This window comes from Chenopodium quinoa, unplaced genomic scaffold, assembly GCF_001683475.1.
Source record: "Chenopodium quinoa cultivar QQ74 unplaced genomic scaffold, ASM168347v1, whole genome shotgun sequence".
Taxonomy (NCBI): Eukaryota; Viridiplantae; Streptophyta; class Magnoliopsida; order Caryophyllales; family Amaranthaceae; genus Chenopodium; species Chenopodium quinoa.
In genome coordinates, this window is record NW_018743792.1 from 4910949 (window position 1) to 4922166 (window position 11218).

Consider the following 11218-nt stretch of genomic DNA (forward strand, 5'->3'; position numbering starts at 1 on the left):
GTGTCGCCCTATGACGGGCCGAGCATTTTTCCCGCTTGTTTTTTGAATTTAGAGGCGACTCTTCGCATTCTCCTTTGCCCTATATAAAGGCATGTTGACCAAGTCTTTTGTTCACATTTGCGAACTTTTTCAAGGGAACTCTCGGACCCCTGAACTTGAGCTCTGACTTTCTGGACGGCTGCTTTTACCAACCGCCTGTTTTTAGTGGGACGCCTGTTCGATCAAGCTTTCATCCAGAACTTAAGTTTCAGGTAACCGAATGTTCCTTTATCCTTTTTCTGTTTTCGTTTTGCATTTTTTTTTTTTAAAATGAGACCCCAAAAGCATCCGGACCTAGGTTAGCAATCAGCCGGTCACCGGGGATGGCTGAGTCTAGGACTAGGGGTGCTGACTGCCCTGCGGTAGTTCAAACTTTGCGCAAGTACCGGAATCCAACTGTCTTTGTATCTATGCAAGACAGTATGGCAAGAACAAAAAAAGACCAAGAGAATAAAAAACTCCGATGGCTCCTCTTTCCGGGTTCAGATTAGTGAGTTGTCGGACCAGCCGCCTGATACCGCAGGGACCCAAGGTGGCCCTTCTGCCAAGAGCTCTAAGGAGGGAGCTAAGGTAGTCCCTTCCCATTTCACTGTTGACCTTGCCAGTCAGCAGTCGGCCCCTGAAGAAGAAGAGGGGTTGACCCCCTCAGGGAGAGGGGAGGAGTCGGACTCTTCTGATAGTGAGTCTGACTCTAGCTCTTCAAGCTGCCTCTCTATAAACTCAGAGGAAAGGCATTCTCTCTTGCATGAGGCGAGAATTTCTCATGCAGCTGAAAAGGGGGACGGCTGGTCGGAACCATCCGCCTCTCATAGGGAGTTGAATACTCCTTACTATTGTCATGTCCCAAAGGGCTGGATCAAGGCCATGAAAGAACGAATAAACACTTTTCTATCGGACCATGCTGAGAGTACACGGCCTCCGAAGGCTGATCAGTGCCAAGAACAAAGAGGTAAAGGCTGCTAAAGCTATGGCCGCCTCTGACGTTGATAAGACAATGTTACAAATTGCCCAAAATGAAATTTTGACAACTGATATTCTTTATTATCAAGCGCAGGCCACTTCCACTATCTGCACTGAGTTGGAGGCGGCCAAAAAGAAGAATAATGAGCTGGAGGCGACAGTCAAGAGTCTCCGAGACGAGCTGAAGCCGCTTAGGCAAAAGATGACCCATTTTGAGGCCATGGAAAAATCCTTGGCGGCTGTCAAAGACCGCCTGCAAAAGTAGGAGAAGAGCCACACTGACGAGCTCTCGGCCAAGGCCAAGAAGGAAAAAAGGAATTAGTCCAAGCCATGATGGACGACTCGGCTCAAATCATGAAGATGACTTGGACGACCCTCTTCCCAAAAGCTCACTATGCCTCCTGGGAGAAAAAGTTCAACGCTTGTACTGAATCGTACAACCAACAAATCATGAGGCAGGCGGCTGAGGAAGACAAGGCGGTTGAGTCCAGCTCAGAGGAGGAAGAGGAGGTGGTGGCCCTACAGCCGATTGAGGTGGATGCGTCTAAAGAAGCAACCCCTGATGCCGAGACAAGTAAGAAGGAAGCCTCCCAGAACCAGGCGTCCCTTGCTGATCAGGCGGCAGTCAATACCGAAACTTTGCCTCAATCTTAAAGCTTTTATGTCTTTTAACTTTTTCTTCGGCCTGCGCGCCGTGTGCTCTCGTATCACTTTACCCGGCCAGGGGGCTGGGGTATTGAATATTTTGCTGGTCTTTATGGCCTGCTGTTTATATGAATTTGGCGACCATCTTTTGGTTGTTTTTGCTCATTGAATTTTGTTTTATGCTTTATTTTGCAAAGTGTCGAGGATCCTTGATATCCGCTTGCATTTCATACCGACTGTTTTGGCTAGCCATGTATTTAAAATTTGTAACTTATCGTAAACCAAAGATTGCAAACAGGTACAAAGTACCGACAACCTATGCCCTTGGACGACTGGTTGTCTTGGTTCCAGGTTAGGAGATCAGTCGGCCATTTACCCAGTTGAATCCCCAACATATTTTAGAAAATACGTTAGGTTTGTTTAATTTTTTCAAGTTAGGAAGGAACAGGCCGCTTATAACTAGCCCGCCTGTTTGTTAAAATAGGAATAGTTCTTGAGTCCTTGTTTGCAAAAAAGCAGTCGACTTACGAACCAGATTTTCAAACATGTTTGGTTTGAAAAGCAATCATCTTAGTAGGGTTGGGGTACGAGAGCTCTGGTTCGCCTTTAGACAGGCGGACTCGTCATACCTTTTGAATCCTTACTAAGTATGAGAGAGTGACTTATGAGTAATCTTTGAGGTTACCCATTCGTCAGCTTTTATGCTTGAGTAGTAGAGGCACCAGGCGGCGAAAGCCGGCTGTTCCCTTTGATTCACCAATTTTCGTTGGCTATTTACTCAAGTGGTACCGGCTGTACTTATCCCAAGTAATACAGACGGTCATCCGACGCGGATGTTAACTGCTAACACTTGTTTGGTTTAGTGTTAGAGTTATCCTTGTCTCAAAAACGGCTACGTGGTTGTCCTTGGTGACAGTCGTCTGGGTGCCGTGTAATTAGTTTATTGAACAATGTTCCATCCAAAAGGGAGCTGCACTCTGCGACGAATTTCATCCGGAGGGATGCCACCGGACGCCTGCTATAATGTTAGGACAGGTCGTATTAGTTTAAAGATTGGATCAGTTGGCTAGGCGCCTGGTCTGATCATTCGGCCATAGGCCTTAGGTAGTTCATGGCGAACTAAGTATAGGGGAGTAGCCGACTGTATAGCTACAAGCGGCACGCCCCTCTTAATTGAATGCATATTTGAGTAGAATGGAGAGTAGCAGACTGTTTTACCAGCTGGCATGCCCCTTAATTGATAGAAAAAACGGAGAGTAGCTGGCTGCTCATGGAGCAGGCGGCATGCCTCTCTAAGTACAATACTTAATGAAGCAAAATAGCAAACTTTATTAGTAGCTCTTGGCTATATACATCATTAAAAAATAATACTTCTTTAAATCATCTACATTCCAGGTCCGAGGCAAAGGTTGGCCGTCTGGTGTTTCCAGGCGGTAGGTGCCATCCCGGACCTCTTCATAGATTCGGTAAGGTCCTTCCCAGTTGGGAGTTAATTTTCCTGACTCATTAGCCCTACCGACTGCTTCCATCTTTCTTAGTACAAAGTCCCCCACTTTGAGTGGACGCTTGTGCACTCTTTTGTTATATGACCTTGTCATTCTCAAGCGGTAGATTTCATGGCGCAGGGCTACATTGCCCCTTCGTTCTGGAAGTGAGTCCAATGCTAGGCACATGGACTCCCAGTTCGCCTCTTCATCATACAACATTATTCGAAGAGTCGGCTCGTAGTGTTCAATTGGAAGAACAACTTCTGCACCATAATTTAGGAGGAATGGAGTTTCTCCATTCGACCCTTTTTCAGTCGTCCTAATGGCCTAGAGAACATGTGGTAGTTCGTCTGCCCATAGGCCACCTGCTCGTTCAATGTTCTTCTTAAGTTCGTCTGAAATGATCTTATTGAAAGCTTCTACTTGGCCGTTTGCTTGAGGACGGCCGACTGATGCAAAGCAGTGTGAGATGCCTTGGTCTCCCAGCCATTTTTTGAGAACAAGAGTCTCAAATTGGGGACCATTATCAAAAAACCATAGACATGGGCACCCCAAACCGACTGATGACATTTTTCCAGATGAATGAGATCACATCCTTCGTCTTGATTCCCTTAACAGCCTCGGCCTCAACCCATTTGGTGAAGTAGTCGACTGCAACAAGTATATACTTCCTGCCGCCTGTAGCAGGCGTATAGGGACCTAGGATATCCATGCCCCACTTAGCAAACGGTAGTGGGCTATGGATGGTAGTGAGATTAGTAGCCGGACGGTGAATTAATTTGCCAAACCTTTGGCACTTGTCACATTTTTTCACCATGTCCATGGCGTCTGCTTCTAAGGTAGGCCAAAAGTAACCTTGCCGCCTTGCCCGTTGAGCAAGCGACCTGCCGCCTACATGAGAGGCGCAGTATCCAGAGTGCAGATCTTCTAAGACCTCTCGTCCTTTTTCTAGGGTAACATATTTCAAGAGGGATTGAAGGTACCCTTTCTTGAAGAGTTCCCCCTTTTGCATCTCAAAACTGGATGCACGCTTTTTCAGTAAGGCCGCCTGGCGATGATCATCCGGCAAGGTGCCGTCTGCTAAATATGCCTGATTGGGTCCATCCAGGTTGAACTTCGATCTAGAATTCCAATATGATCTTCTTCAATACTCCTCTTTCCCATAACTTCCTAGAAAATGGTTCTTGAAGTGTCATAGGAGGCCGAGGATGCCAGCTTTGAAAGAGCATCTGCCTGGTTATATTTTCAGACCTGGGCACTTGAGTTAGATGAAACTCTTCAAGTGACCCAACCGCTTGTCGTACCACCTGCAAATATTTAATCATGGCCGGATGGGTTGCTTTGTATTCACCATTATACTGACTCACTATCAATTGTGAGTCAGAGCAGGCGTCTATTCTTCTTGCCCCAGCCGCCTTACACATGCGGATACCGGCCAGTAAAGCTTCATATTCCGCCTCGTTGTTCGAGGCTTGGAAGTTAAAACGTAGAGCATACTCAGACCTGTCGCCTTCTGGCGACTGACATATGACGCCTGCTCCACAACCATTTGAGGTGGAGCTCCCGTCCACATAGACTTTCCAGACTTGGTCTGGAATTTGAGAATTAGAGGGTCGAGTCATTTCTACAATAAAATCAGCAAATGCTTGCCCTTTACTGGTTTTCTTGGCTCGAATGTGATTTCAAGGCTCTGAATCTCTATTGCCCATTTGATCATTCGGCCTGACGACTCCATGGTTGTGAGTGGCCGCTTGATTGGCTGATCTGTGTTTACAACGACTGAATGTGCCAAGAAATAAGGCTTCAATTTTCTAACGGCCATGAAGAGAGCAAGACCAAATTTCTCCACTAGGGGGTACCTCAACTCGGCATTTTTCAATACATGACTAACAAAGTAGACCGATAGCTAGCAGCCGTCTCTTTCAGTAAGGAGGACGGCGCTTAGAGCATGGTCAGACACTGCGAGATACATGTAGAGCACTTCTTTGGGCAAGGGACTGACTAACCTTGGTAAAGAATGCAGATGGACTTTCAGTTTTTGGAAGGCCGCTTCAGCATCCGGCCCCCATTCAAACCTTGATTTCTTCTTTATTGCCTGAAAAAAGTAAAGGCACTTGTCGCCTGACCGGCTGAGAAATCTTCCCAGGGCCGCCAGACAACCTGTTAACTTCTGAACCTCTCGGACTGTTCGAGGCGACTGCATATCAATGACCGCCTATACTTTCTCAGGGTTCGCCTCTATACCTCTCTGATTTATGAGAAATCCGAGGAACTTCCCAGACCCAACTCCAAACGCACATTTCGTTGGATTGAGCATGACATGGTGCCGCCTGAGTGTGGTGAATGTTTCTCGGAGGTCAGCCAGATGATTTGTCTGAATTTTGGACTTTACAATCATATCATCTATGTATGCCTCGACATTCCTTCCAATTTGGTCAAAGAAGACCGTGTTTATCATTCTTTGAAAGGTAGCCGGGGCGTTCTTCAAACCAAACGGCATGACCATGTAACAATACAGCCCTTGATCAGTGACGAAGGCCATCTTCTCCTAATCTTTCTTCCACAACGGAACTTGATGGAAGCTAGAGTAGGCGTCCATGAAGCTCATTAAAGCGTGGCCGACTGTTGAGTCGACCAGATTGTCAATCTTAGGCAATGGATAGCTATCTTTGGGTCACGCCTTGTTTAACTCAGTGTAGTCCACACACATGCGCCAGGTACCATTCGGCTTTTTTACTAGTACAACATTTTCAACCCAGTCAGGAAAGTAACATTACCGAATGAACCCTGCATCAAGCAGCTTTTTAACCTCGGTGGTAGCCGCCTGACTTCTTTCTTCACCATGGTTCCGCTTCTTTTGCTTGACCGGCTTCTTTTTCGGATCCACAGCCAATTTATGTACAGCCAGGTCAGGACTGATGCCTGGCATTTCATGAACTTTGAACGCAAAGATATCTATGAATTCCTTCAAAAGTTGGTGAAAATCTTCACCCAATACTTCAAGAGCAGTCGTCCCTACTTTGACTGTTCGATCAGGACGTGAGTCGTCCAGGACAACATCCGTGTGCTCGCCAGCCGGCTGAGGGCGGAATTCGTCCGACCGCTCCTCTGCCAGTGATTGCTATTTTTTTCTTTTCTCTCGGCCCCCAGTTGAGTAGCCTTTCTTTTCTTGCCGCCTGCTGTTTGGGCAGGCGCATCCTCCTTGATGAGCTCAAGGTCAATTTTTTCACCACTTGGGCCTGTAGTCGCCACAGTGGGTTTGATATCCGAAAGGTAACACTCTTGCGCCATCTTTTGATCTCTCCTTAGGGAGCCGACTGTTCCATCATCCCTCTCAAATTTAAGCACCATAAGAGAGGGGATAATGACAACTTTAGAGTTATTCAGGGTGGGTCGTCCCAAGATCATGTTGTAAGCCGACAGTTCTTCAACCACTAAGAACCGAACCACCATGTGGCGGTCCTCCCCTTTCTCACCCAGGTGGATGGGAAGATCCACTCGTCCCACTGGGTGTACAACACTTCCTCCAAACCCTACTAAAGGGTGAGATACCGGATGTATGCAGTCAGTTTTGTACTTGAGCTTTGCCAAGCACTTGTTGCTGATGATATTAGAGGAACTACCGGTATCTAAGAGGATTCGGCCAACTCTTTGGTTTGCCACCTTACATTCAATGACGATGGGGTCATCATGCGGCCTAACTCCTCCCAGATCTTCTTCTGTGATGACAATTTCTGGGAATGAACTCTTGGCGGTCCGTCCTTGGTGAACGGAATTAACATTTAACCGCCTGATATTGTCTTTGTTGCCCCTGATAGTGGGGCCGCCTCCTGAGAAGCCGCCGGCTATAGTGTAGACGACTGCGTCATCGGTATCAGAACTGTAAGCCGACCTGTGATTCTTCTTGGCCGACTTCTTGTGCTTGGGGGGAGCATTCCCCTTGGACTTCTTGTCAGAGGAGTCAAGGTCGCCTTTCTCAGCCAGGCGGTCCAGGTAGCGCATGAGGCTATTGCATTCATTGGTTTCATGGCCAATATCCTCGTGAAAATGACAGAACTTATCTTGGTTCCGATTGCTTGCAGAACTCTTCTTGGGGGCCGGCTTCTCGATTGAGATCCGGCTCTTGATTTCTTTGAGGATAGCTTGGCTATCCTTGTTGAACGCATACTTGGGAGAGTATGGTTTGAATTCCTTCTTATTTTTCTGGGACGGCTGTTGAGAGGAGTCGGCCGCCCAGACTTCTTTTCTTTTTTTCTCATCTTTATTTGTCGACTGTTTTGGTCGGCAACCCTCTTTCGGACCAAGTCGAACTTGAAGGTCGACCCATCCTTAAGACCTCTGAAAAAGTCAGTGTAGGCTACCTCATCCGGCAGCCCTTGTATTTGAATCCTCATCAGGTTAAACCGCCTGATGTAGGAGCGGAGTCCCTCCTTCTCACCCTGCTGAATGGTCCCTAAGTCAAGGGTCGTCTTTTTAGCAGGGATGTTCATAGAAAAATTGGAGGTGAACAAGTAGGCAAGTGTCTTGAAATTATTCACACAACCAGTCGGCACGTTGCCGAACCATTGCTGTGCAATTCCCTTGAGAGTGGCTGGGAAGGACTTGCACCAAGTGGGATCATCCAACCCTTGGAGGTACATTAGGTTGGTGAACGCCATTAGATGATCTTCTGGGTTAGTAGTGCCATCATAGGCGCCTACTAACACATTCTTCACTTTGACCGGCTGGGCGGCCTCAATAATTTCCTTGGAGAAGGCAGACGGCTGTTCTCCAAGTTTGAGCAACCGTAGTTTCCAGTCCAATGTTGGACGTTTCTTGCCACCTGCACTCCAAACAAAGGGGGCTGTAAGAAATATTGTTGTTGCGGTACGTATGGTACATTCGGTACCGACTGATCTTTAAGAGATCCGGACCGACGGGAGGTACCGCCTGTCTGACTCTCATAATTTGATTGAGTATACCTCATGGAGGTATTATGCAAACTATCTTGAAAATTTGAAGTAGAGGCCGACTCTGACAGTCGGTCATTCTTCTTCTGCTCTAGCAACAGTTGAGCATCTGAGTAAGTTTTCTTTGACCCATCCGCTTGTACATGACGAATGGGCTTTCTCTTCCCTGGTGAGGGAAAGTGATACTTTGTTAAGTCAATCACAGGAGGCTCCCACTTCCTAGAATTAGGGTGAGGAGTCGCTTCTCGACCCTGTACAAGTTTCCCCCTTCTAGACTGAGAAGGTTTTCTAGCCGACTGCTCCTTGGAGGGAGCAGGCGTCTTCTTATTAATGAGATTCTGGATCTCCCCTTTGAAGCTATTCATGAAAGTCATGAGTTCACTTCTAGTGATGGGAGCAGATCCCTCGGCCGCCTGTTGAAGATCAAGCGGCTGGCCGGCAGGTTTACTAGATCCAACCTGGCAATCTTTTAGTTCCTTCTTTTTCAGAGGAACGGGTTCGTCGAGCTCGTAAGGTCCCGTCTGGGGCCGTATGAGTCTCAACCTCAACCTCATTTTCAGTATCCTGGTCACTATAGACCTGAGGGTCGTCCGTAGGACACCTCTCGCTTTGAGTCGGTACAGACTGTGATGCCATCTCAAAAGTACTCTCCCCATAGACGGCGCCAAAATGTTTCAGGGTTTTTTGATGTCCTGCAAGAGAGTTACAATTCCGGGAATAGATCCGTGTGCCTGTACCTGCAAAACAATGGAGGCTATGGGTGGTGGGGGTTCCGCCTCCGACGGTCAAGTTCGTACTTGTTTGAGGAGTAATAAGTGCGGAAAAAGTAAAGGTTGGGAGATCTGGTTACTCCAGGGGAGAAAGATCAGTGTGTTTAGGTTTTCTAGGTGAGAGTAATTCATTGTTGAATCCCCTTTAATGAGGATTAATTAGTGTATTTATAACCTTGGGAAACGTGCTAAATACTAGGTTTAAGATAACCTAGGACTGATTGGGCTTCCCTCGGAAATTGGGCTAGGTTGCTGTTTGGCATATAGAGGCCACGTGACGTGACACAACTGGTCCATGGTGGACAGATCAACGCCTGACACGTGGCAGGCTTCTATTGGCCCATGTGGCGGACACTTGGCAAAGCCTGAATGGTCCAGTTGTCAGATGATGATTGGTTGGGAAAAATCTCCTAATCAATTTCCATCTTCAAACAAGCCTGCCAAGTGTCATTTATTACTTTTATTTTCTGTCTATGGTATCAAGGGAAACGACTCAAACATATTTTTTGTGGTGTGCTACTTAAGTGAAATGGTTGCATGACAACCAATACAATGTGTTGAATTATTCGTAGGAGAAATGAGTAGGTGCTTTTACTATAACTCAAAATGACTGCTTGTATGCTTAGATTAAAGTAGCATGGTTGTTTTCTAGTTACAAGAGAGTTGTGACCAACCTAGTAGTAGTCATTTCTTTATTCAGGAGGACTAGGATGGCAGGGAGAAACAACTATAACAATGATCAGAATGAGGTTGTAAGGCAACTAGCTGCTTTAGCTCAACAATTAGCTGAAAGGAATAACAATAACAATCCTGACCCTGTTGGGGAGTTGTTTAAGAAGATAGCACAAATCTAACCTTCTACCTACTAGGGAGAATCTGACCCAACTATCCTTGAGAACTGGTTGAGAGAGTTTGACAAGTTGTTTGTGGAAGTAGCATGCCCTAATGAGTTCAAAGTGAGTAGTGCAGCTTACTACTTAAGGGGTGAAGTAGATTTGTGGTGGCAGTAGAATGAACAAACTGTGAGAGCATTATCTAACTTTGGATGGAATGTGTTCAAGGAGCAAGTGAGGGATAAGTTCTACCCAATGTTCTTGGAAAAGCAGAAAGCTGATGAGTTCCTAGAACTTAAGATGGGAGGTATGTCGATGACTGAGTATTACACTAAGTTTATTGAGTTGTCTAGGTTTGCTGAAGATACTGTGGCTACTGATAGGCAGAAAACTAGAAGGTTTGAAAGTGGATTGCCTCTTTCTCTACAAGGAAAATTGTTAGGGCAAGTGTTTGACAATTTGAATGAATTATATGGTAGGAAAGCGCATTTACATGCGTTGGAGTTGAAGGAAAAAGCTGAAAAGGCTAAGTTGGATGCTGGGGAGAAAAGAAAAGAGACTATGACTAGTTCTGGACCATCTGGGAACCAGAATAACTTCAAGAAGAAAAAGTTTAATCACCACCAAGGTAATAACTTCCAGAACAATAGGAACAACCAAGGTGGGCGCAATTTTCCTAGGGAAAATAGGAACCAACCTGGAGATCGTAATCAAAGGATATACTACTATAAGAGATGTTCCAACAATCACCCAGGGAAGGACTGTGATGGAAACTTAGTCATTTGTAACCTATGCAATAAGCAAGGACACAAGGCATACGAGTGTTTTAATAAGAATAAAGGGGTCAAGGAAACAATCAGCATAAGGGTAGTGGACAGAACTGGAATCAGCAGAAAGGAGGTCAAGGTAACAATGGGAATCAAGTGAATAAGGGAGCGCAATTTCAGAATGGAAATAAGAATACCAATGGTGGTAACACACAAGTCAAGGGTGGAACACCAGGAAAGCTTAATGTGATGGGGTCGCGTGAGGCTGATGCAGCGAGAGATGTCATTACTAGTACATTTTCTATAAACTCAATTCCTGTTAAAGTTTTGTTTGATTCTGGTGCAATATATTCTTTCATTTCTAAAGCTATGCTTCGAAAACTATCGCATTGTCTGAAAACTATAGATGACATAGATATTCCTTTAGAACTTTTAATTGGGGATGTAGTTCACTGTACTAGGTTTTATAGGGATGTACCTATAAAGATTAAAGGGTAAGATATTATGTCCAACCCGATTGAATTTGAACTAAGAGACCTTGATATAATTCTGGGAATGGATTAGTTATGTCGCTATAATGCTGAAATACGATGTCAGTCACAGAAAATCCACTTGAAAACGGCTCAGGGAGAGCTTGTAATCCATTGGAGGCATGGAAAACCCAGGCATACTAAGATCATTTCTATGATGAAGTTGGCATAGTATATGAAGAAAGGGAACCCAATCTATTTCTGTAGTGTGAGAAACTTGGAGTATGAGGAACCATCT

At 45.7% G+C, this 11218-nt stretch overlaps 1 protein-coding gene across 1 annotated transcript; it reads left to right on the forward strand.

Moving 5' to 3' along the window:
- The first annotated feature begins 9560 nt into the window (after positions 1-9560).
- On the forward strand, positions 9561-10948 carry LOC110685114. Its single transcript, XM_021861575.1, has 4 exons — positions 9561-9668; positions 9720-9806; positions 9912-10589; positions 10631-10948. Exons 1-4 carry the CDS (start codon positions 9561-9563, stop codon positions 10946-10948), a joined length of 1191 nt encoding a protein of 396 aa, XP_021717267.1.
- Positions 10949-11218: the final 270 nt, after the last annotated feature.

What these genes read in the sequence shown, in the direction of transcription:
- LOC110685114 (XM_021861575.1), top strand. Translation starts at nt 9,561, where the DNA reads ATGGCAGGGAGAAACAACTATAACAATGATCAGAATGAGGTTGTAAGG. An exon ending in ACAATAACAATCCTGACCCT is followed by an intron (nt 9,669 to 9,719) that starts GTTGGGGAGTTG and finishes TCTACCTACTAG; the next exon opens with GGAGAATCTGACCCAACTAT. An exon ending in TCAGCAGAAAGGAGGTCAAG is followed by an intron (nt 10,590 to 10,630) that starts GTAACAATGGGA and finishes GCGCAATTTCAG; the next exon opens with AATGGAAATAAGAATACCAA.